The sequence below is a fragment of the Urocampus carinirostris genome, chromosome 11, assembly GCF_059441175.1.
Source record: "Urocampus carinirostris isolate Australia breed hairy pipefish chromosome 11, RoL_Ucar_1.0, whole genome shotgun sequence".
Taxonomy (NCBI): Eukaryota; Metazoa; Chordata; class Actinopteri; order Syngnathiformes; family Syngnathidae; genus Urocampus; species Urocampus carinirostris.
The window spans coordinates 31,245,516-31,272,385 of NC_142359.1; the positions used below are offsets into that span (position 1 = coordinate 31,245,516).

At 40.0% G+C, this 26,870-nt stretch overlaps 1 protein-coding gene across 3 annotated transcripts; it reads right to left on the reverse strand.

Annotated features, from left to right (window-relative positions):
* Positions 1-369: 369 nt before the first annotated feature.
* Positions 370-25,669, reverse strand: usp15 (ubiquitin specific peptidase 15). 3 transcript variants are annotated; one of them, XM_088346788.1, is made up of 23 exons: positions 25,567-25,669; positions 24,151-24,278; positions 23,736-23,866; positions 22,341-22,467; positions 19,743-19,888; positions 19,398-19,459; positions 18,992-19,081; positions 16,653-16,800; positions 15,678-15,851; positions 15,428-15,586; positions 15,126-15,350; positions 14,973-15,056; positions 14,339-14,433; positions 14,023-14,211; positions 13,103-13,218; positions 12,739-13,020; positions 12,585-12,655; positions 12,401-12,516; positions 12,280-12,309; positions 12,060-12,209; positions 11,873-11,976; positions 11,141-11,229; positions 370-7,462 (listed from the first exon to the last, which is right to left on the reverse strand). In XM_088346788.1, exons 1-23 carry the CDS (start codon positions 25,653-25,655, stop codon positions 7,160-7,162), a joined length of 3,108 nt encoding a protein of 1,035 aa, XP_088202914.1. In that variant the 5' UTR covers positions 25,656-25,669; the 3' UTR covers positions 370-7,159. The 3 variants fall into 3 exon arrangements, with proteins under 3 accessions (XP_088202914.1, XP_088202915.1, XP_088202916.1); XM_088346789.1 differs by lacking the exon at positions 12,280-12,309; XM_088346790.1 differs by lacking the exons at positions 12,280-12,309; positions 18,992-19,081.
* Between the last annotated feature and the right edge of the window lie 1,201 nt (positions 25,670-26,870).

The window sequence follows — 26,870 nt, forward strand, 5'->3', positions numbered from 1 at the left end:
ACCAAGTTTCAAATTGCAACCCTAGCTCTAAACCTATTTTGGAACCCTAAATTCAGTTAAAAACCCTAACATGAAGCTCAAACCCTATTCCTAACCCTGTTTCGAACCATAACCCTAGCACTAAAACCTGTTCTGGAACTCCAACCCCTGTTCCTAAACTTCTAGCTGTAACCCTGTACCCAACCCTATCTCAGAACCCTAAATTCAGTTTCATATAATAGAAAGCAATTACTTAATATTAATACCCATTTTACAATATTTTATCATTTTTGTTGTGCTGTACAGTAGTATGCCCAGCTTTGAGTCACGTACCGTTTTAGTTGTGATTAAAAAATAAAACCCTTTTCCATACATATCAAGACGCATAGGTAAGAAATAGAAAACTTGACACAACTTTATTGAATATTGTGTATAAATACACATGCACATTTCAAATGTAAACCCAAGTGAACTCAAGTGCGGCCAAACCTGGAGACATCTTTTCATGCAAGGATGCCTTGATTGTTTTTTTTGTACAGAAAGCCATCCCTTTATTTAAAAAAAACAAAAACAAAAAAAAATACACTTCCTGGCAAGAACACAGGCAATGCCGCCTCACCATCATTCCTGTGCTTTCAAATCTTGCCAGGGTTTTAAATATATTGTTTTCTTCTTAAATGTTTACATATAAATAAATAACCTTTTATCAAATGTGCACTCACAGAGTGAACTCTTATTTACAGTACAGTCTATCGTAGCAGTCTCGGTTTTGCACATTTGGAAGGATGAGGAGTCAGACGAAAAAGGAAGGAAAGTATAGATAAGCTTGAGAAAAAAAGTATAAAAAGCATAATCAGAGTTACACTATGTCATTTACTGTATTTTCCGGACTTAAGTGCACTTACATACCCAAAATATGACAGAAATATGTAAAAGCGCCTTAAAACCCTGTGCGCCTTATATACTGCAAGATACGGTGGGGATAAGATTGGAAATGCATACAGAACAAGAAATACGTGTGTCTTACGGTATACCAACGTATTTGTGCAATGATTGAGCAACAGAAAACCATCGATGACCAAAATCGCAAACATTGTATGCAACGGGACTCGAACTAAGTTGATACGTAGATTGCAGACACTTCACCACTTCCAGTGATACTAAAGAAGACTGAAAAAGCTTTACGATTTTAAAATATTACACAATTATTACTCACGGTGCCAGAAACCAATGTTGGAGATTAGAACAGAAAAGTCGTCCTGAAAAATAAACACAAAGCTTGATTCTTTATCAGATACACTAAAGAGTCGTTTCCCTCGTAATGCTTTTTGGCATGTACTATTGATCAGGTTTTGGCGCTATTACCGCTGCAAACCAGGTTTGAATCCCATTGCATACAATGTTATTGAATAATCAATCATTGGACGAACACGGTGCTTCTCAATTATTTTGTCACGCTCCCTCTCGGAAGAAAAAAAGCCTCTGCAACCACCAACCCCAAACCCCAGTGTCATATCAGCGTGATTTTGGTGTAATGTTAATTGACAGCTAAATTTATTTGGCATCATGCTGTCTGCTGCCAACATTTTAAAGCAGAACAAGCACACTGTATTTACTCATCTAACACAGTGTTCGCAGTAAAACTGATTGCTACATATACTTTGTTAAACTTCATCTTAGCTTTTGAGAGACTTTGATTTTCCTCTTTATCCCCACCTCTCTCCACCTATCTTCTTATTCTTGTTAAATATTTTTTGTGAGGTCACTGGAGGGTTTGCAACACTTTGTGTCTACACTTTGTACTCATTCTCTCTTTAATGTTTGTGCTAGGTGCAAATGCTTTACCACCGAGCACACGTGTCTGCCTCCTAATGTAGTGGAGGTGCAAAGCAGTTTATCCTAGGACAGTAAAATTTTTTTTTTTTAAAGTTTCCAATGTCAAATGATCCCCCTGGCTGGAGCCTCGCAGCAATTTGAGAACCACTGCACTAATATATACACGAATATATTATGGTTATACATAAATAAATACTGAGGCTCTTATTTTATAGTTTTAGTTCTATGAGACCTATAGTCCAGTGGGCCTTATATGTGAAAAATATATGACAAAACTATTTTTGGGGGTGCGCCTTATAACCCGGTGCGCATTACAGTGCGGAAAATACGGTATAACTGAAAAATGCAGTATCCTGGCTAAATTATTAAATTGAATGTCATCGCAATTGAGCAAAATATATTTTGTTTTTCACTCCCACCTTTAACCTGACTCACCCAAACCTCCCAAAAGCTCCCAAGCGCAACAAAAAGCGCGCCACCCCTCTTAGAGAATGACACGCTCATCCAAAAAGGCGAGAAAAGCAGTCAACATCACATTCAATCAATCCAACAAAGCCCAAAAAATACAATTAAATACAAACCTGGCCCTATTGAGAGAAAAAGGCAACAAAAAGTGTGGTACATTCTGGCCATTCTGCTAAAAGACAAAACAAAAACGCGATTATGTGGCCGGGATATGACAAGGAGTTTCTTAATTCATGTTGACATTCAAGGGTGTTTAAAGGGGCCGTGCGAAAAGAAGAGGGAAAAAGTGTGTGAGATTAAGATTTAAGGCTCAGCACACACACAATGTCAGTATGGCAGAAGGTGGAGCTAACACACTAAAATGCATAGCAGATTATTTAAGACACCATTTTGGCACGATCAGAATTTTGCACTAAAGTCGGTGTTCTGGGTTAACGAGTATATGTAGAGGTAAAATCCTAAGCCTGAGTCCGGCCGGAATTTCTGCCCGGGTCGGGTCTAAAATGTCAATCAATACGTTCGAGTAAGGTGGGCTTCTAACTCGCTGTAAATTGGGCGTGAAAAAAATCCGGAGCGACCCAACCTGGGTACACGGGAATTGAGGCCAGATTAACTTGATTTGAGGCACCTTAGCCAGAAGCAAACCTAAATTGTAATATTTTATCTGCGAGGACTGTCTGAGCGAGGGGGAGAGGTTGGAATCCGTTGCACGGATCCTTCACAAAGAAAAAGAAACAAAAAACAATGACGGGTCGGGCTCGGGCATAAGAGCTTACCTCTAAAAAGAAATATATTTATAAAAATATATATCCTGAACAATGTGCGGATACTTAAGGTGCCTGCCGATCTGGTCTGAAAATAACTCACCAGTGCTGGGTTAGTTTTCTGCTAAAATATTTCTTTTAGTGGTTGACTGAGTCTATTTTATCCTTCTTCCAACAAAAAAAACCTAGTAATAACAGTTACAATATTGTATTAAAATGATAAGGTTTTTTTTTAGAAATGTATATATAACCGGGTGCCCTTTGTGCTAATTAATAAAGAGTAGCTCTCGGCTAGAAGAAGATTGGAGACCCGTGCATTAGATACGTTGGCTCCCCTTTTAGGATGGTCCCCTCCTTGTAACTGGAAATTGATCAAATAGGTTACAGAATTTAACAACTCCAAGATCCACATAGTTGTAATTTTAGAATTTAGAATTTAGAGAATTCTCTAAATTAAAAGTACTCTAAGAGCAATACATCTTCATGTTACTTCTATTTTAACAGTGTTATTTCATAGTGTTTAATATCACTTGGATTCATATGAAAAGCTAAACAAAGGAATACTTGTTGTAAAATTTGCTTAAGGACCGGTCCTGATAATCAAGTTGAATGGTCGGGCTCTGGCTGGGTCAAGTTTTGATTACCACGGGTCGGGGCGCCAAAACAAGAGGAAATCAAGGTCCAAGTGAAAGTATATTGAGAAATGACCCTGCCACATGTGAAGAGATATAAATGTATGAATAAATACCAAAAAATATGAGTCATATAAATAAAAACACTAATGAATCACGTAATACCTAAATACATGACATTAATGCAATTCACTCATTTATTTTGTGTGTTTTGTTGTAATTTGTCGTGAAAAAATGTCATTCAAATGAGGAGACGGCACAGTTATCTGATCTTTTCACCAATTGGTTGATCATACATACAACAAAATACCATAGTTTCTGGAATACAAGGCGCACTGAAATTAGAAAGCTGTTAATTCTGTTTTAGTATTGGACGAGTGTAAAGGTGATCTAATGGGATGCCAGGTCATTATTTTGACTCACTGTTGATAGTTCTTTTAAACATTGACGCTATCAGCCAATCACGTTGCTGTTCTTTGATTTTCACACCCTTTAGGGCTGATCTGTTTTTTGTAACCTTGAACATTTAATTTTTATAAGAGGGGGCTTGGAGGAGGGATTTAGAAAAGGAATTGTCTGATCCCAAAGCTGTTCTACCGAACCTAATGCAAGTTCAAAATTCATTAATGTATTCTCGTCTTATTTTGAGTGTCTACAAAAGTTTAACTCAGTCAAAAGTGCACCACGCATACCGGTATTTTGTAAGATAATCATAAATAAGGCACATCAAATTTAAAGTACTCTAAGAGCAAGAGATGCATCAAAAGACAGTTCTTTCATAAAACAAATATTATTCAATCTGGCATCACCACTAATATTTATATTAAAAATTGATATGCGTTTCATAAATGGTTACCATATGTTGTAAGAATTCATTGTAGTTATGGCTTTCCATCTTTATGAATTGTATTTTCAGTTCTATAAAGTTCACTGGATTATAAGGCCCACTTTGGAATTCCTGATTTTTGTTTTTGTTTTTTTAGATGCGCCTTATAGTTCAAAAAAACAGTATATGACAAAATACATGAATAAAAACAAAAACAAAGAATTTGTCATATATTTAAGTATCACGTGATTTACTTACGTAGTCATCTATTTACATTGCATATATTTGTAGGTATTTATACATTTATTTCTACATGTGGCAGGATTGGTCCTCCATAAGATCAGAGCATATTGCAAGTTTGGCATTGGAATAATATCAGAAAATAATAATAATCTAAAAATCATCCAGAATTGAGTTTCATGTTACCTGTGTGAAAGGAGGACAGATTCCCTTTTTGAGAGTTATCAGAGCAAAGTCACATCACATTCATCTCTGAATGACTGCAGTGTCTGGCAATAAGAACGTCATAAAAAATCATTTTTAAAAGGGGATGGTTGGCAATTGTGCAAGTTCACAAGGTTTTAGCACAGGATGACAAAACCTCTTTAAAATACAGTGGTACATCTTCTTATGAGCTCAATTTGTTCCAGTATCGTGGGATACTGTAATGAACCTATTTTCTTTATATTATATAGATAAAAACTAACTGGTCAGCTGCAGTCTTCCCAAAAGAATACAAATGAACCCTAGAAAACTATCAAACCCAGTTTTATGTCCACTAAAACACATTTAAATACTAATTAAACATAAAATAAATTATTTACTGAATAAAATGTGAATTTATTATGAGTGCTGTAACGAATGTGAATGGAGGAATAGAGAAGGGGTGGGGTCGGAGTCATGGAGATTGAATACTAGTCAATTTTTCCCCAGGATTCAAACATGTTTTGATCATTTCACATTGTGTACGCTGTATAACTTTTTCATAGAGTGAACAAATAAAAAATAAAAAAAATAGACCGCTCTTTTCGACCATTTTGGCTCTATTCTAGATTTCTCTCAATGGTAGCAGACGGGGCAGCACGGCAACTCAGTGGTTAGCGTGTGTGCGGCACAGTTCTCAGGTCGTGACATCGAACCTTCCTGTGTGGAGTTTGCATGTTCTCCCCGTGCTTGAGTGAGTTTCCTCCAAACACTCCACTTTCCACCCACATTCCAAAAGCATGCATATCAGGTTAATTGGCCGGTCCAAATTATCCATTGGTGTGCACGAGTGAGTTGTCTGCGTGCCCTGCGACTCCAGCACCCCCGTTACTCTACTGAGGATAAGCTGTGCAGATAATGGATGGATGGATGGATGGACCGATGGTAGCAGCGACAACGTCATATTAGACTCCCAATATTGTTGCAGCATTCTACATAGTCTGTCCACTGTGGGTAAGTTGGTACCGCATTGTTTGTGTAGGGTTAATTATCGCTTAATAAGGAAGATACGCAATCATGAACCCATTCAGTGCCGAAGACATGTTCTCACCTAATTAACATTTCTTTTTTCACCAACACTCCCCCCAAAAAATGTATTAAAAGAGACAAATTTGCCTTTTTGAGTACAATTGAGACATGAATTGTAGTAAAAATGTCTTAAAATGAAAAACATGTGTTTTTAAATCCTCCGTACCTCATTCAATGACCAAAAACTAATTTTCACGTAAATTACGTGTTCTTATGCAGGCACTTCCCCCCCCAAAAAAAAAAAAAAAAAAAAAAGAAAATTATCCAAGAGAAAATTTGCCTTGTTTAAGTACAATCAAGTGATTAAGTGAAACTGGTGCATCTGCGGAGCAGTTCTGAGGTAAGGGGCTCAAATCCAGCTACCAGCCTCTCTGTGCAGTTTGCATGTTCTCCCCGTGCTTGCGTGGGTTTTCCCCGGGTACTCTCAGTTTCCTCCCACATCCCAAAAACAAATTGTCCTTAAGTGTGAATGAGTGAGTTGTCTGTCCCTGTGTACCCTGCCACTGGCTGGAAACCAGTTCAGGGTGTTCCCTGCCCACTGCCCGAGGACAACTGGGATGGGCTCCAGCACCCTTGCTAAGGTCGACGGGTAAGCACTTACTATAACCTTAAAACTAAAGTTATAGTTACTTTAAATGAAAGTACACACACACACACACACACACACACACACACACACAGAAAACTTACAGAAGAGTCTTATTAGGCGAGCGGTGAGCAGTCTAGAGAGGTCTCTAGTGACAGCCTCTGGGACTGCTCGTGAACTAAATTTTCATTCGAACAGCAAGCAAGAATTCTTGTGTTTAGAGGTGCTCATATAAAGACATACCACTGTATATACAAATCTAAAACCATAACTTTCTCTCAGACACATAAAACACAAACAGCTCGGATGCAGCCTCGGAACCAGGCAGCCACCTACGTCGAATTTCAACAGGTGACTGGCGCAAACATACAAGATTACAGCCACAGAAGAGTGCTCCGAATTCCCAGCGTACCGCCAACGCCACGCCCGTTCTCATCGACTCCACTTGGACGAGCCGGATGGCACCCGCTTGCCATGCTGTGTGTCCATATGGCTTGGGATGGAAAGATTTCTATCTCTCGTTTACTTGTTGCTCGCTCGCTTCGATTATGGAGACTTGTCAGTTGGCGCCCACCTTAACGTCTCGACTAGGCATTTTCCCTTGCCCCTCTTGTTCCGACTCGCTGTCGTTCTTACCACACCGGTTCTCATTAAGGTCCTCGCCCGAAGCTGCATCAGAGGAGCCGCTCGGTTGCTCTTTGTTCTCCTCCTCCTCCTCCTTATCGTCCTCCTCCTCTTCCTCTTCCCGCTTGGTGTCCTCTGCTCCTTCGCCGTCATCCTCTTTTTCTCGGTCGAGAGCAAAGTAGCCAGTCCCTTTAACTGTATCCTGGCGCTGGTAGAAGAGCACGTAGCCTGCTTTGGACTGCACAAAAGCATAGTAATCTGGTCAGGATGCAACTTTTTACAGCTTTAAACCGCTGTATAGAAATCCCTCGCTGTATCACGATTAGGGGTGTGAGTTCTAGAGGTTGACCGATTATTGAGCAGGCCGATTATCAGCACTAATATTTGGGAATCTGACAGATATCAGTATCAGCATTTTTATTTATTAGACGGGCCGATTATTAAGGCTCAGGCGCCACCTACTACGCGCCTTTTGATTGGATAAGCGGAGCCACTGAAGCATCAAGAATAATGTTGGAGTGGAGTTAACCGTGGAAGCTCTGCTAACTCCTGAATGATTCAAGACCACTGATAATATTGAGAAAAAGTGTGTTTGATTAAAAAAAATAGGATAAAAATTGCCGTTAACTTGTTTTCAGGAAGCATGTTCAGGTGAAGACTGATATATTAGGTCTTATAATATTAGTTCATTAATCAAGCGTGTGTTTGTTATTGGGAGCGTAAAAAGCACGCTAAAACAGAAGGCCGAGTGATTAGCTGTTACCATAACAATAGTTCATCAATCGAGCTCTAAAACAAGAGGGCCCACACTTTTCAATTCGCAAGCTCTGTTGAAATTTTGATGCATTTTACTGCAGAGAATCACAGTAACATAACTTAATTTGAGTCATGTTGGTTGTTTTGTCATTTTTATTTATTGTAAAAAAATAAGTTCATGTTTTAAGGGAAAGATTAGACGTGTTGAAATTCCAATTTATTTGATGTAAAATGTTTCAGAAAGCTGATAAAGTACTATTTAAATTTATAACAAATATATGTCCTTTTGTGGGCAGCACGGCGGCGCAGTGGTTAGCGCTTGTGCGGCACAGTTCATGTCATGGGAACCTGTCGTGGGTTCAAATCCAGCTCCAGACTTTCTGTGCGGAGTTTGTATGTTCTCCCCGTGCTTGCGTGGGTTTCCTCCGGGCACTCCGGTTTCCTCCCACATTCCAAAGACGTGCATTTCAGGTGAATTGGCCGGTCCAAATTGTCCCTAGGTGTGAATGAGCGAATGAGTTGTCTGTCCCTGTGTGCCCTGCGATTGGCTGGCAACCAGTTCAGGGTGTCCCCTGCCCACTGCCCGATGATTGCTGGGATGGGCTCCAGCCCCCCGCGACCCTACTGAGGATAAGCGGTACGGCTAATGAGATGAGATATGTCCTTTTGTTTTATTAAAAAATTCTGAGACAAATTTTGAGCTTTTACAGGAAATGTTATACGTTAATGGTCTCCTCTTAATACTAATAATCGGTATCTGTCGATTCTAAGGTGCGACTAATGATTTTTTCAATAATTAGTGAAACTGTCAATTATTTCTTTAAAAACATTTTTTACTCTCCTCCACTTTGTTCAAATATTGAAGTTTTGGAACTATAGGAAAATGGCGCACAAGACAACAATATTCTATAAATTAAACAATAAAAAAATCCAAGTATTTGTCACACAGCTTAACAATAAACAGTAAATGACAGACTTGTCCAACATATTCAAACAGTCACTGGTTGATTACATACATATGTTTTGGTCTTGTCCCAAACTCAAGTACTTTTAGATTGGATTTTTTCAAACATTAAGTAAAGTCACAAGCCTCACAGTAAACACAGACCCACCCACTCATTGCCCTTTTTAGAGTCTTGCCTGCAATGTAAACAAAGCACAAACAGTCATTTCCTTTTTTTAGCATACTTTTATCCCTTTTTGGCATTCCTAAATTAATTATTACTGTTATTATTTATTGAATGTCGATGTTTAAATCCTTATAACATATACATCTCCTCTTTTCCCATTTTATTTACTTAGTCCTGTGTGAACGTGTAGTGTGGCTGAATGTGGTGTTGAGGTGGGAAGCGGCATATGTTGTTTTTTTAATGGCCCCGAGGCGCTCTCAGCCGGACCGAAGCTGTACTTTAAGCATTGAAGGCAACGTCAAGGCAACGTCATAACAAATCAATAACGAAATACGTTGCAAGTCAATTTGAATGAAATTTGTTGATTCATTTTATTGAGTCGATCAAGGGGGGGCGAAGGAACGTTTGACATCGGGGAACTTTTTCTTTTTCTTTTGTTTTAACTTTCCCCCAGCGACAAAAAGTAATTGAAAAGCACTGCTTTAAAAGGGACAATGTATAATATTTGGCCACTAGATATCATTGTATTGTCTAGCAACAGAAGAAGCGAACTAAAAAGGAAAAGGAAGAAAACGAACTACATAAACTCAAAGAGACCAAACACACAATTTTTAGCCTATTTTTATTGTTTTTCCCAAGTCTTTCATGATGTTTTTGGTTTCCAGGTACCTTAGCACATGAATGGGCAAACTACAGACAAAGGGCCACATGCAGCAGCCCATCAAGCTTTTTCACCTGGTCCTCCGGAAAGAAAATGGTCAAAATACAATTACCGTACTATTTATAGAATAGTAAATAAAGTACTCCTGAAAAAATGTTTTCGGTGCCATTCTTGTCTGGGCTTACTCTTTGTGTGTCTACAACAAAAAATATTATAAAAATACTACAAAAATACTACAAAACTAATTGGAAAATTTAGTGCTTAAAAACAAGGACCTAATATATCACTTAGCATTTATTCTGAAAAAATATATAAAAATACAAAAATATCACTAATATTATAATACTAACATTTTGCTATAGAAATACTACAAAACAAAATATCAAATTTACTGCTTAAAAGCCTACTACTGTAATACTAAAACACCAAAATACCCCTACAAAGATATTACACCAAAATTACAAAAAATACTAGAGAAATACATTAAAAAATAGTACTATGGAAATACTTTTACAGAAATACTAATAAAAAAATATAACACAAAAATACTTCTAAGAATTATGACTACCGTAATACTACAAAAATACTATAAAAAACGACTGCAGAAATACTGCAAAAATACTTTTTTTTTAAAAACTACAATAATATTCATCCATCTATCTATTATCTGCACTGCTTATCCTAATTAGGGCCGTGGGGACTATACAAATTTAGTGCAAAAAGGGATGTAATACATTATTATTATTTACTTAAATTGTGAGTGTTTATAAATCAATTTGATGAAACTAGTCTATTTAAAAACAAATATTGAGAAATCTAACACGTACAAGTCTGCATGTATAGAAAAATGGATAGATCTCCAGGATCAGCCCCTTGGCCAAATTTCTTATTTCAATGTAGCCAGCAACTCCAAGTGCTGTAGTTGCCCCTAACTGTCTTAGAAAGCAAAATGGCTGATAACTAACTTCCTTCGAAGTAAAGCTCATGTTATGTATAATACGTATTTCTTGACCAAAGAGCACTTTTATATTATAGTTCATGTATTTTGGTTTGTTTTTCAAATCACTTTTTGTTTAACTAATGCGGTTTTTGACTTCTGGGAAGCACTAAATAATACACAATGTCCCTTTAATTGGGACAAATTAGCTTGGTGCTTCAAGCATCATTAGTTGGACTATGTGGCTACTTGAACCTCCGTTTATTTCATGCCGAGTTGGGGGTTTTTATTCTGGTGCATCAGTTTCAAATGATCCTTATTAATAAAATGGATTATTTACTATTGCATTTTGAATGCTCTACATTAGGTGTCATTAGCAAATCAAGAGTTTTCTTTCATACGATAACAAAACAGCAAAGGGATGAGTCTCACCACAATTTGATCCTCGCTGACGGGTGTCACGCTGCTGTCATCAAAATTATACCACTTTCCGTCATCTGTGTTCTTGGCATAAGCAGTATCTGGGCGGGAGGGAAGAAGATGCTGATTTTAATCTTACATTGTTTTCAAAACTGCTAGGTAATTAATGTGCCGCACTTGGTTTTGAAAGCAAACCAATGAATGAATGAATGGCCTTAGTCATCATTAAACTATGAAACAAGACATGCTTATAGTGTACATTTTATATATTTTTTTAATTCTTCGACTCCCACAACAGGTTTGTTTAATAAGTTAATGAGACACTGTAATAATTGATCATTAGATTTCACTGTATTGCGTAGTGCAACCCAAAACAAGTGCTAAACCGTATAAAGAAGAATAGATGCCGGTACTGCAGAGAATCACAGTAACATAACTGCACTGTTTTTTTCTTGTTTTTTTGCCCAACCACATCCCACAGCTTCAGCAACATAAGGTTCTTGGGTCTTCTCGGGTACCCGTAGCAGCAACCTGGTGGACTATTAGGTCATGTTCTTCTAGTTGTAGCTCATCTAATGTAAAAAAATAATTCAGTATCTCGGCCTACAAGTATTTTTTTTAAAAGAAAACACCCATTTATGATAGGTCATGCATTTTTGCTTATTATTAAAATTAATATTGTTTTTTGGAATCAAGTTTTTTTACCACGAGAAAGCGCAAAATAATATAGTTCTTTAAACTCACAGTGGCCTCCACCCATTCCGCCATAGTGGTTAGACACAGCAATAAGGTCATAACGACACGGTCCGCTGTTGGGGTTAATCAGGAACTCCGACATGTCCAGATCGCTAAGGAGACAAGGTGTCAGAAAGCGCATCAAGTAGATCTGCATATTTATAGAAGAGATTATAAATTTTATTTTAATGTTTACCTGAGTGGGAAATCGACTAGTGAGTCTAGTTTATCCCTCATGTAGCGACTGTAGGAGAATCTTTTTAGATGGACCACAAGCACTGGAGGCAGAGCCCACAGATCCAACTTCTTAGTGGCTTGCTGGTGCTGTTTACAATTTGGACAGTACCTGTACACATGTCAAATGTCATGATGTCTACGTCTATGATTAAGTGTCCGTCTCAATATTCATCCAATACTTTTGGGGGGCCTTGTACGTTGGGTATTTACTGTGAGAAAAATTACATACACTTTTAATAAAAAAAAAACTGCAAGAAATAATGGCATAGTTAATAAGGTCATGTACGGTATTAAACTTACCATGGGTCTTCAGCTCCCAGTTTCTCCTTAGTGGTGAACAGTTCGATGCAATCTTTTAACTTAAAGTAAGCCTTTTTCTGAGGTTTGTATTCCATGCTCTCATGCTTGTCAAAGTCCTGGGAAAATGTCTTTAATTCAAAAAAGAAAAAAAAGAACAGATATATACTTTATTTGCAGGTATTACCTCAACAACCATGTCATCAAAGTACTTTTTCTTCATCTCGGGTTCCCAGTCCAAAGACAGATAAGACTGGTCTGAAAAACAATGGCAGTCTGAAATGAAATAAAGCGAATGGGAATCCTCAACAAATGATATTAATTTAAACCGCACATCCTACCATTGAGCCGCAAGTGACCCTCATCAAAACGGATCTGCCTCGAGTCCTCCTTGATGAGCGAGAAGTCAGTTTTTCTCATGTTGTTAAACTGGAATGTGAAAAGTCTCTTTTTGCCATTTCTGTTAGTCTGATGGCCTTTGGAGGAATTCTGCGGGGCAGCTAAGCCGTTCTCCAGCTCGTTGTCTCCACCAACGGAGTCCTCCGACTGGCTGTTGTCGTTCTCGGAGGGCAGCTCTTGGTCCTGACTGGACTCGTCATCCTGCTCGTCTGTCTCCATCTCACCTTCGGTACGCAAAGTCAAATAATTCTAAATTAAACTGTCACAAGACAAATAAAATATGTGCCTTTGTTAGTCAGTACTCACTTGGTGACCTCTCATCCAATACACCATTTGTAGCATTGCCATTGACAGTGTGTTGTTTGGCCGACTGGCTTTCTTCATGGTCTTCGTTTTCCAAAGTTGTGGATCGCACAAACCGGCTGTAAAAAACAGAAAATACAGTGAGACTTCGAGATATGAGATTATTTAATCCTGGATCATGCTCTCATCTAGAATACCTCGTATCTCAAGCAAATATTCCTAATACGACATAACTGAAAATCGATTTCTCTGTTGCTAATCCTTAATAGCAATAAAACACATCTTCCTGATCACTTAAAAATAAATAGTAATCGGACATAAAAATACATTAGGAGGATGAATACGATAAGAATATGATGATAAAATTACTTTAAAGTCCCACGTTAAAGAAGCAACAAGGTTTCTTTTTTTTTTTCATCATGCTGATGTTTTTAAGTTTTTCTTGCCAGCATGTCTGTTTCAGATCAGGGGATGGTGTAATTGTGGCCTGTGCAGTCCTTTGAGACGTTTTGTGATTAAGGGCTTTACAAATAAATAACTTGACTTGACTGGCAAACACGGGCCTTGTTTCTTTGCACCGCCACGCATCCTGCAACCACGGGAGATGCAATACAATTTCAAAAACAACAACACAAGACCGCAGGATCAGCTATATATGACGGAAAACACAAACACTAAATGGGACCAGCTATTGCTGGCAGTGAGCGGTGGTAGCGTCTGGAAATTTTCATAAATTGGATTTTCATTCGTATGTCGGGCAAGATTTTTGTTCGAAAAACATTTCGTATCTCACATTTCTCGTGTCTCAAGTAGCTCATACGTAAATGTATCAAAGTATGGTTAATCAACAGATATTTGACTAGAATTTTGCTAATATTGGAGGCTTTGGTGCCATCACTGTTTAGTAAAACGTATAAACCCACCAAAGACGCAGTAGCAACATGTTGTAGAGTTGGTCCTCGTTAAGCGTCTTGGGCACAGCAATAAGAAAAGGCTGTCCAAACAGTGGTGTGCTAGTCTGGTTGTACCCTGACTGCTTGTACTTTTCCCTCAGGTGCACTGGAATCACAACATGGTCAGTGTCCTCCACTCGGTTCACTGCAACCTCAAACCTGTTTGAGTTGTATGAAGAAGATCATTTGTTTCAACAAAATTGTGAGGAGGCCAGTATGAAGACAATACTGAATAAGTGGTTTATATATGCAATCACTGATTGAAATTTAGAATATCGACACTCACACGTAGATATCATCTCTCTCCATGATGCTGCTAAGGTTCTCATTGGTGGCAAAAATCCGGTGGAAACGATGGCTGTAGATGTCAGTTACAATCATCTGGCAGAATGAGCATTGGTAAGAAACAATATTCACAACCAAAGAGAATATCAAAAAGTAGTAAGCTCTATAGTAATGATTGCAACCGGGTTTTGCTTTGGTCATTTGCTTAAAAGAGAATACAAAATCTAATAGAGGTAAGTTCATTTTATCATTTTTTTTAAAGATTAGGCTATCCATTTTACATAATCACTCCAGTCATCTCTATATCATTATTTAAGATTGACAAATCTACTGAGAATGTCCACTTACAAAAAAGATTGTAATCTATGCATGGTCAAATAAAGCATTGGCTGGAGCAAAAAAATCATACATTTTGGTCCAGATCCAGGAATTTCAAGGAGGTAACAATGCTCCAAAGAGAGTGTTATGGTTCAATAGCAAAAAGGACAAAACACTGCCCTGAGTGAGTCTGTATCCTCAATGACATTTAAAATGAATAAAGTCTGTGAGCTGTGTAGAAGGAGGAAATGGTCATTTAAAGCTATTTTGAAACCTTTTAAGAAATTGAGCTTGCCTTGTCATAGGAATGGCCATACCTTCTCAGCAGGCACCCCAGACAAACTGGAGAGGGAGGTACACAGGTCAGAGATATACCCCACTTTTGGCACGGTAAGTTTATACTGAGGACGGAAAAAAATAATGAATACAAAAAACATGTCAAGATAATGTTTCTTTATGCTACAAGTTACCTGCGTTGGTTTAGCAAGAGGGTCCAGTCGGACAAGATAAACCTCTAGTGTCCGCTCTTTCTTCATGGGTAGAGGCAGTGTCAAGTAACAGAAAGGATCGAAAGTCACAGAGACCTTGGAGCAAACAGGACACACCAAGGTGGACTTGAAAAGGCCATGAAAGATATCCACGATAATAGAGTCATTCCTCTTAATGTGATTCTCCCAAGCCTCCTCCGCCACCACCTAGGAGTAAATGTCTTTTAATACATTTCCTATAATCCTATGTAAGAAATTTCTGATCCTTCTGAGCATTGCTCCACCTTATCTGGCCGACCTTCAGCATCCTTCAGCTGGATATACGGCTTTTTTCTGATTCGGTTTAAGTCTTCGTGAAGACCGTCTAGTAGAAAGGCTAGCAGCTCGTGAGAATCCTGTTGCTGGTAGCCTGAGAATTGTGGTGCAAAGCGCCCCACTTGGGTCTAATGTGAGGATTGGGGTTAACAGAAAAGAAAAGGCAATGTAAGAAACCAGAACTGAAGGTAGTTTTATGTTTTTAAGGTTGTGTACCACCTTAAAAGGCCTTGGCGTAACATAGCTGAATTTGCAGGACCACAGTTGCTTTATCATCTCAGCGTAGGCTCTGGCAATCTCTCCCTTCATGCCCAGTGGGTTGTCCTCATTAAGCTCGCTCGTGTACTTGTCTTTGAGGAAGTAATCCGTCAGGGGAGGGATATTACTTAAACACTGAGGACACAAAAGCAGCAAAGGACAATGACATTACACACTGAGCGCACTTCATTTACATTACAAATCCCTCATTCCCGTTAGTTTGCACATCACCGTCTGTAGCCTCATCACGTCTCAATATACAGTGGTAGCTATTGATACAATGTTACAGTGACTTTCATTTCAAGTGTAAAGTAGGTGCTTACATATTATCAACAGTCTCTTGACCTCATAATTGTCAACTTACACCAATTGCACTCCTTATGATTGCAAATCTTCCTTATAAAGCGATAATAAACCTTACAAACACAACGCGGCACCTATTAACTCACAGCACAACGGACTATGTAAGATAGTGATTTTATTAACAATCTACAACTAAGTTGTGACCGAGACAATCGGGATTAGAGCCGAAAAGGGCAAGACAAAATCGGTCCTAAATTAGAATTGTTATATACCTTGCACAATTTGAAATGACCCCAAAAAAACTAAAATACAGAGAAAACGTACAAGTTCACAGGTATGTCTTATCAGCAACTCCTCTTTGCAATCAAGCCTTCCTCTGCACTAGACACACATTTGTTACAGTGCTCAAGAGCTTGCATTTGAATTTGTTAATATCTATTCTATTAGTGTATTTATTTTGTTTAGTTACTATTTTTATGTGTTTTTAGTAATCACGGAGATGTGTTTTATAGGTATTTAGGGCTCACTTGGATGCAATTTGAGCTACAGGCAAGGTCCTGGAACGAATTACGCTCATACGAGGAAAGACCACTTTATTGTATTGAAATGTGCCCTTGCAGAAAATGCATATACCTGCACAGCAGAGTTCATGAAGCAGGTGTTTCCAAGGTTGGACAGCCCACAGAGGCCCGCACGTTCACGCTGTCTATTCTGCTCCGAGTAGTCGTAACTGTTGCTGTAGGTGTGATAGGACGGCAGGCTGAAGGAAGAATTCTTCACACTGCAACATAAAAAAATAAAAAAATAAAAAAAAAACATTTTGATCACCTGAAATTACATCAAGAAACAGTTAACATTTTGCTCATAGTGGAAAAAAACGATCTGGAAAGAACCATGGGCCTGCAGCAAGCAGACCTCTGAGAGGGCTGCGAGACAGTATCGCTATTTTTGGGCTCCCATTGGTCAAGGGAGAGCATTGTGATGGTTCCGGAGGCACTGGCCTCACAGTTGAGCACATGGTGGTCCACCCGCCTGCTGTCCAGCTCTCCTGCTTCAGACCTCAGGCACCACCAGCAACACAGGAGCATGACATCTCAGCTCCACCTCGCCTCACGCTGCCCAGCATGTCTCTTTTAAAGCTCAAAGAGTGGCAGATTGGTCCCAGTTGCCTTTCGAATCAGCAACAACATAATCTGCCATTGTAGAAGTGCAGCTCCATTCTCAATTCATGCCATCAAGGTAATCCAGCGTCAGACATTGGAATTCCAGTTTGAATAAAGTCCATAACAGCCTGAGGGAATGACTGCCCTTGTCTATCACAGGTCAGCAACTAAAATATATGCATCTACTTTTAAAAACTTTTGCCTACACTTAACGGGTAACCAAAATCCACCTAATGTCTTTTAACAGATTTAATATCATTTCCACCCGTTCCGTCCTCTGTTCCAGTCTCCGGTACCTCCCTCAGTCCTGCCTGCTGCTGCTACTGCTGCTCGGATGCTACAAGCAGATATTTATAGCCGCAACAAGGATGCTCAAGCGCACTGCTACCGAAGCGTAACGTGCACAGAGAAAGAGGGACGGTGTGGGGAGGTGAGCAGAGGAGGGGCAGAAAGTACAAGGCGGTGAGTGTTTGAAGGCGGGAGGGGTGGAAGCTCCAGCAGAGATGAGGAAAGAAGCCAATCGACTGCATCCAGCTGAGGTTGCAGTATTCACAGGCCCGTAAATGTACATTGATGCGCACACTTACCATATTTTGCCTGCTCGTGCCATGTACACACCTCTTGGGTCAGAAATTGTTTGGCAGTGCTCCTCCAATGCTCTTTGATATGTTAAGTGTTGTCTTAAAGGGCTTTAACAAAAGGCAAGGGTCTGAATAAAAGCACTGTAACCGAAATAAAGTGCCTTTTTAATTAAAGAGAGAGGAAAGGTAGATGAAAGTACTGTGAAGGTCCCGTGCCTGCAAGGTGTGCATGGCAAGAAGGTCACTTAAGACAAGTGCCAAAGAAGAGCGAGGTAGCTGTTGCACCAATGAAAGTGACACTATGCTGCTTCAGTGCAACATCACTAAACTGAGAAAAAAAAATAGATGCACATTACGTAACGTTGGACCATGACAAAAAAAGGAGACCACATGCATAATTCAGTTGAAAGAGGTCATACAGAAGAGATTCTCAAAAGGAAACGCTTCAATCTGAAGCATTAAAAAAACAGAAATAGTTGGCATTGATGATTATGATTAATGGTTGTGAAAAGTCAACATGAACCCACGCAGATAAATTAATAAAGCAATATTGCGTTAAAACATGTCAGACAGGCCGTGCTCTCTTCAGCAGAGGTCTGACCTTGCCTCCGGATTTCATAACTTTAACTGCTGACCTCAAGTTCATCTTCTCTTAAAGGGAAAAAACAAACTGTAGATACGCGAGATCAGAACTTTCAGCAAGCTGAAATTATATTTTTAGTTGATTTCTCCATAGTCATTAGTTCAATAAATCAAAATAAAATAAAAATGAAAAAATATTGTCTCGTAGAGATACATGCAGGAATCTGCATAATGTTTAATGTGGCCTTATTCTGCATTGTTCATTTGATTAACAAAACATTGCACGAACAACTATTTACTTTAAAATCTAATGCAGTCCATGTGCAAATGGTGAAAACAAGGAACTCTGGCACAATGTACCCTTAATGGATAAATGCTGACTAAGATGCCCAGAGGCACCAGTAGAGAGAGAGGACTGCTGTCACTGAATTCCACAATAATCAATCTCAATGTTTCTTGCCGTCACCTCCAACAATTGAAACTGCATCCTTAGCAATTTTCTCTTTCTTTGGTAAGAACCTGCAGCCAGAGGCAGGCGTGCTTGACTAAAATTGGACATTACAATTCAAAAGTGAGGAAACGTGGGAATAAATGCAGCATATGTGAGCAATATTAACCCCTTCCCACTGCGACCACTAACGCTTACTTCCTGCTGTTGAAGCTGCTGTTATGATTGTTTGTGAGAGATGAAGGCGAGATCTTTGGCAAAGCAGAGAGATTGGAAGCACCAGATGACCTTCAAAAAGAAAGAATAGATCATGAGTTAACAGAAGTTGGAGGGAAAGCTGAAGAAAGACGGCAAATAAATAAAACTTAAATGAATCCAAATAAACTTGGTATGTGAAAGAAAATAAGGCAAAACAGGTAGCCGGCATCGCATTGGAAGAATGAGTGACATGCTACGTTGACCAAGTGATCATTTAGAATAGATTATCTAGCAAAACGTAAGTGCTTTACAACAGTCTATTGTGTTGAACTATTTCAATATACTATGGAAAAGACTTCGACTTTTGGGTCCACAAGCAAAAAATAGAAGCCAGGGCGGCTCTCACTTGGAAGCGTCTGAGCCTCGTGGCCAGGAGCCATCTTCATTTTTCTGCTCGATTACGAGAATCTGCAAGAGACATCAAAACAGAAGATGATGAAACAAAAAAAAACTTTCCTGCTACCATTGACTATGAAAAAAACTGCAAACAAAAATGGCATATTAATGTCATGGTATTTTAATGCTCATTAAAAACCTTTAGTTTGACATTAAACAAAACAGCACACAATTTCACTAAGTTTACTTAAACTTGGATCCATTTCCACAAAGCTAAATTGATTTGCGAGGCTTCAAAATGTTTTACAAGCTGACAAATAATGCAACAACGCATAATTAACATAAAGTTCTCTACCTGTCCTTGGTAAAGGCCAGCATCTTGGATGGTGCTGTCCGGCTTGTTAAGAGGTTCAAATGTGTTGGTCATGTACAGATTCCAAAGTCTGGTTTCTTTCTCATCAGGGATGCTGAAAAGTTTTCGCATCTCTTTCTCGATCAAGTCTGGAAAATAAATTATTTATATTGCTAAAAACCAAATAGAAGAATAAGAAAAGTAGTGTGAATAAAGCATTATATGTTAGATTTTTGTTTTCTTTTTTTGTGTTTCTCCACTGTATACCAAGGAAAATGTGTACAGTGGGACCTCGCTACTTCGCGGTTCGACGTTCGCGGATTCAGAGCTTCGCGGTCAGTAATGGTAAAAAAATATATATATATATACACCGTATTTTCCACACTATAAGGCGCACCGGGTTATAGGGCGCACCCCGAAAAAATCGTTTTTGGTCCTATTTTGGACATACATAAGACGCACCGGATTATAAGGCGCTACAATGGGAACGTCGACAAAACAGTCAGTTCAGTCAAACTTATTACCCCCTTAACATCCCCAAAGCTTGCAAAGACGCAAAGACGTGTCGAGAACACGTGCGGATGCGGTGTCCGTACGATGTCACTCAAATGCATCGTTCCAAATATCATTCGGAAGGTTAAAGTGTTGGGATTCAAGAAATGCCAACCATTCCTTAGTTTCTATTTTCTTTTTCGCTCGCAACTTTACTGTGCATATGACAAACATTTGGAATTGAGTTGAATTTAAAAATAGACACTCGATTCCATCCATTATCTGCACCGCTTATCACAGAAACATCGAGTTCAGTCTGAAACAAGAAACAGGGACAATATAAAACCCAGAGTAGCTCAAGGAAGTCATTGTGTTCAGAATAATGTGCAGCCAATGTCCTCTTACATCCGTGAGGGTAGTAAATGCAGGAGAATAAAATAATTACAAATACAGAATAGAAAAAAATGCTTTCTGTGTGCCGTCAGCCACGTGCTATACGCATTCATCTTTTTCGGCCAATTGCAGGCTTTGTTTTGGTGTTTAAGCCAATGCCAGCCTGTAAATGATAAAAAGGATCCGCCTCTTGACCTCCGAATAACTTTAGCCAATAGTGATCGATTCAACTGATGAATGACACATCTTTTTCGGCCAATTGCAGCCTTTGTTTTGCTGTTCCAGCCAATGCCAGCCTGTAAATGATAAAAAGAATCCACCCCTTGACCTCCGAATAACTTTAGCCAATAGTGATTGATTCAAATGATGATTGACACATTGGTTAGCCAATGAAACGCCGGTAAATAAATCCCAGCATACACCGCGTACTACTTGGCGTTCGGGGGAAAATCTAGTCGGCGGCTGCAAGTTAGTTGGAAAACTTAATGTTGATCCATAAATAAGGCGCACTGTATTATAAGGCGCATGGTCAGCTTTTGAAAAAAATAAAGGCTTTAAGGTGCGCCTTATAGTGCGGAAAATACGGTATATATATTTTTTTTGAAGGGGCGTTGCTACTTTTTGCGGGAATCCACCTTGGCCGACGACCCTAGCACGGTGCGCCGTTCTCGTTTACCGGGGTTGTGCCCAAATCAGACTCCCGTAAAGAATCCTCCCCCCCTCGCGTGAACGCGAATTCTGCTGCGCTTCCGACAAAAGCGATCGTATTCTATATAATACGCTTATTGAAACCATAAAGCGAGCTAATTAAAATAATCGGGCGATCATAGTCTATATAACGCGTTTATTTAAACAATAAAGCGCAATCGTATTCTACAAAATGAGTTTGTTAACGCGGATGAAAAAGTCACCAACGTCACGTCTCCCGCTCGGGCCGCGATGGCTCTACATGGCGCTACACGGCCCTCGATGGGGGAGAAAGGGGTGGGGGACCTGTGGGGGTTAGGGGGCAGTGAAGCGGAAGCCGCGTGGACCCAGCAGTGGCAGCCGTGGGCTACCAGTACACCCAGTACGGCCAAAGTAAGTCGAGAGCCTTCCCGGCTTAGCATGGTGCTCGTGGCGCACGTTAAAGCTCGTGTTTGCTGACGGGATTTCAAAGACTATTATGCATTACGGCGGTGAAGCGGAAGCCGCACCAAAACCGCGCGCCGGTGTTGTGCCCAAATCCGACTCCCGTACAAAATCCTCCCACCCTCGCGTGAACGCGCATTCTGCTGCGCTTCCGACAGGCCGTCGCGGTGTCGTGCGTATAGCGCCCGAAAGTACCTGCGCCGCGGGTTAGGGGCTTGAACGTGATAAATAAGGATAAGCAGTGCAGATAATAAGATGAGATGAGATTTTTTATTTTTTTTTGAAGGGGCGTCGCTACTTTGCAGATTTCACTTTTTGCGGGTGGTTTTGCTCCCCATTAAACAGGTCTAAAAAATAATAATTGAAAAAAAAAATGTTTTTTTTTTTTTTTGAAGGTGCGCCGCTACTTCACGGATTTTCACTTATCGCGGGTGGTTTTGGTCCCCATTAACCGCGATATCCGAGGTCTTACTGTATAGATGAACAGAGAATTATTTCTACTCAATCAAGCATTTTCGACTTAATTTATGAAAAAATATTTTTCACCGCTTTAAACCATATCTGTGGTTGGGATCTTTTACGTACCGATGGTGTCGGCCTTGCTGAAGCGCCTTGTGATAACGTTGTCCATGTTGCTGTCCTCACATAACTTAAGCTCAGTCAGGTACACCTCCACCTTGTAGTGCTTCACGAACATACCTTGCTCCACCACCTTGTAAATATATGCAACACAATTCTATTAGTGTAACGACAGCTTAAGGAACTTTTGGGAGCACCTTTTCTGCTCCTGACAGGCGTGTCCTCCTCTGACACACCTCATTCAAATAGAGGACTCTAAAGCAACCTCTGTAGAAGCTCAGTATTGGTCTTGCTCGTCATCAGTTGTGTTGATGAGAAAACAGCCCAAGGTCCGTTTCTGTGACTGACTTTATGTTTTTATATTATACATTAACAAATATCGTGAGATTTTGACAGTCCTTTTTTGTCAAGTTAGCGTTGATAGTATCAGTCATCAAATTTGAATCATTTGACTCAAAGGAAGTGAACGTCTCTTAAACTTGTTAGTGTAAAATCTTATGTATGCACTTCTTTAGGTAACAGTTTTGTGCCATGGCTTCCACTAAGCTGACAGAAGTTGGGTCATGCGTGGAAGGCCGAAATTAGCAGCACCTTGTGGAAGCAGCAGCCTATTTAAAAACTGCATGACACCGCACACACACAAGCTCTCAAATTAATATTCCCCTAAATACCAATTGAACAAAATGTCCAGGAGAGTTGCAAATGGCACACACACATTCAGCTACAGCCCTCCGAACTTGACCTTGTCCCAAACCTCAAAAATCCCATTTGGACCGACATCCAAGTCTCCATGAGGAAAACTCACTGCCAAGCAGAATTCCTCAACTCACCGGTGAGCCAAAAGCCTATATCCCACCCCACATCCCTTTCAAGTGACACCACTCTGTCTTACAATGACCTCAGCCTGCATCGTTGCACTTATAAAACAAACAACCAAGTAAAATCATGCAGCCTGGCATAGCAGGAAAAAATCATTTGGTTCAAGTCCACGTGTGTGACCCCGTACCCCCTAAAACACAGAAACCAGGATGGTGACTCCACGGGAGACGCACAAAATAAATAAAAAGGACGATGAACCTCCTGCATGTTATGCCTCGTAGCCCGCTCCATGTTGCTTTTTAGTCATCCAGAACGTTGCCTGAAAATAGAAACCCATCTGCCACCCGATACAACCCAGCTCATGCATGGCAAAATGGGAGGGTCAATCTAGGAGGGAGAAGGGAGGGAGGGGAAAGTGAGGGGATGGGGGGGGGGGGGGGCAAACACAGCCGCAGCCATGATAGCATGACTAGCCAAATGTGAAGGGTGCATTCTACAATCGAAACATTGGTTCAGCAGACTTAAAAACAATTTCCATTGGTACCAAGACAAAAAAATATTATCAAATCTGCAAAGTCATACCTTACGAGCAATTGGCTCTTGGCCTTCCGTCAACCCATACCAGCTGACCAATTTATTCCAGCCCTCTGTAGGAACCAAGATGTAGTCAAGCTCATCAATGAGGTGCTCCTTGATAGCCAGAACATCCTTATCTAAAGGTGGACAGAAGAGAGAGTGGTTAAGAAACAGATATGTGGAAAGGTTGATGAGCATGACAAACAAGGGGGGTTTACAAAGTGACACAACAATGACCACCAGAACACAAAGAACCTACACCAGAGAAAATTCCATGAACTTTGCAAAAATAGAAAGCCAGTCACTAACAATGTTGTTCTCCTAAGCATGTGTTAAAAGTTCGAGAATAAATTCTCTTTTAAAATTGGTATATGGAGTTCTTTAAGTGTTTAAGAAGAATACAGGTGAACAATTTTCATACCTCTGAGAAGTCCAGCATTATCAACTGGGCCAGGGTAGACATTCTGGTCGCCCATTTGATATTTGTCCCAACAATCAAAGCCCACATATTTCTTCCACTGTTTGAACCAGTGACTGCCTACCAGATACCTGAAATGATGACAAAGAAAAAATATATCACACCTGTCAACTTATACGTTTTCCATGTATTTTATTCGATTTTTTGATCATTGCAAATTGTGTGCACCAAATAACATTTTCTTACGGGATTCCCCCCAAAAAATAAAACTTGTTTTTTGTTAGACTGATCTCGTCTTGCCCATTTTGTGTCTAATCTGGATTGTCTAGTCACTGGTAGCAGATAACATAATCAAAGATTGTCAATACTGTAGCGAGATGCTTACCACTAGCACACATTCCCAAACATTGTGGGATCCATTAATCAAGTAACCGTTAGATAGATTTGAATGCAAATTAACCTGTGCATCAGACATCAATTTAACTGAGGCGTTACTTAGTGTCTACTATTTGAGCCCAGATTTACCATGAAATAACTATATTCGTGACTACACTGAGACATTATACTGGTTCAGAATTTATTCTATAATGATTGTGTCAGTTTCATGGGGGGGGGCCAAACCAATGTGCCCAAAACGATTGCCTGAAGTGGGATGAGAACAGCGAGGCTGTACCTGCCTAAGAAAGACCACCGGAAGTGGTGCCTCTATATCCCTGTCCGTTAAAGGATCCGTGAACTGTCAACACTAGCAAATGTTAGCCTTGATCAAGTATTCATTTGTTCAGACTAACATTTTTGTTTATAACTTTACATATTCTGCCTTGCTGTGAATAAATACGTTTTGCATTTAAAAGGTTTAAGATCACTTAACAAGGCGACTTACAATGATTAATAAGAAAAGCAATAGGCTCAGGTGAACATATACATACATACACATTTTTTTACACGCACACACTCACAGACTGGGTTGTTCACGGTTATTTGAGAAAAGTGTGGTCATGGTGTCAAAAAGGAAGCGTGCTTAACTTGTATGAGGCAAAACATTTATTGCAGTACCGATTTGAGTTTAGCTTTATCAAAACGCTGCCAGTTGCTGTGAGTTTGATAAACGTCTGTTTTATTCGGACTCCACCCTAAACGAATGGACAAGCTAACCCGGTGACTAGGCGAATGGCTTGACCTCTCTGATATCCATTGATAAGGCGTTATAGATAAGGCACCTACTCTAGTATGACGTCATTTTAATAAATGTCACTCAACAGGGAACTGAAACACATGAAGCTGACAGCTAGCTTCAAGCTAATTGTCAACACGGCACCGCCTTGTCCGCTTTTCTCCTCCTCAGTGGCGTCGACAGGTGCAACCGAGACAACCAGCACCTATGCAGCGCTTAGAAAATAACTTAAAGCCAACACTTACCAAGTGTCGTCCTTTTTTAGCGGTGTTTTCATGAGTGCCGCGACCTCTCCTCTCTGGGTTTCCAGGTCGGCCGCTCCTCCTTCCGCCATCTTTACTCGGTCATGCCGCGGTGCATGATGGGGGGGGGAAAGTTGTGAAGGCGTTTCGGAGGCATGATTTGCGAGAAAAGGGAGTGACGTAATATATTTGCAGCCAATTGGAAAACCTGAATCCTTTTTATTAACAGCACGTACGTCACATATCTTGATATCTGGTTGTGTCATTTCTTTTTTTTTAATGTATGACATGTGTTTATGTTGTAATGAATCAACCGATGAGTCATTTTAGGTTTATCTTACTACGCATACATACAAAAGTAAAAATGGGATGACATACTTGTCAAACTCAGCCAATTGCTCCCCTTATTATCGATTGCAATTGCCCTTTTTAAGCGACAATAAAACCAACAAACACAACGCGACTCCTATTTTCTCACTGCGAGAAAGACTATGTAAAATATAAACAAATAAACTGTGTAAAAACGATTATTTACTAAGAAACAACACAACCAATTCTTTCAGCATCTTTCTTGATTCCCCACTTGCAGGACAGGATTTTTTTCCCGTTCAAAAATTGTAATACAGTGTACACAATTTGAATGATTACAAATTTGTAACAAATTTGGAAACGTATGCATTGACCCTTAGGTATGTCTTCTAATCTCATTGTAAACGATGTTCACAACGTTTTTATCAATGGCAATAACGAGCATTGTAAATCGAATGGGACTTAAAGCGACGGTGTGTATTATTTAGCGCCTCTCGATGGTAAGACATCCATCTATCTATTTTCTGAGCCGCTTATCCTCACTAGGGTCTTGGGGGTCCTGGAGCCCATCCCAGCCATCTTCGGACAGTGGGCAGGGGAGACCCTGAACTGATTTCCAGCCAGTCGCAGGGCATACAAAGACAGACAACGCACTTGCTCATCCCAACCTAGGGGCACTTTGGGTGGGTCAAATAACTTGACATGCATGTTTTTGGAATGTGGGAGAAACCCAGAGTGCCCAGAGGAAACCAACGCAGGAACAGGGAGAACATGCAAACTCCACACAGGGAGGCTGCAGTCGCTGGAATTGAACCCTGGACCTCCACACCGTGGGGCAGATTAGTTGGTGACCCCAAATTGTCCCAAGGTATAAATGAGCAGGTGATTGGTTGCTTGTCTCTGTTTACCCTGCGACTGGCTGACAACCAGTTCAGGGTGTCCCCTGCCATCTGCCCAAAGATAGTTGGGATAGGTTCCAGCACCTCACGCAAACTTAG

Bases quoted from the DNA above. Each gene is read 5' to 3' on its own strand.
- usp15 (XM_088346788.1), bottom strand. From the start codon at position 25,655: ATGGCGGAAGGAGGAGCGGCCGACCTGGAAACCCAGAGAGGAGAGGTC. The intron at 15,852-16,652 runs GTATATGCATTT...TTGTGTCCTCAG, and splicing joins TCATGAACTCTGCTGTGCAG to TGTTTAAGTAATATCCCTCC. The intron at 12,310-12,400 runs GTAAGTTTAATA...TTTTTCTCACAG, and splicing joins CTGGGAGCTGAAGACCCATG to TAAATACCCAACGTACAAGG.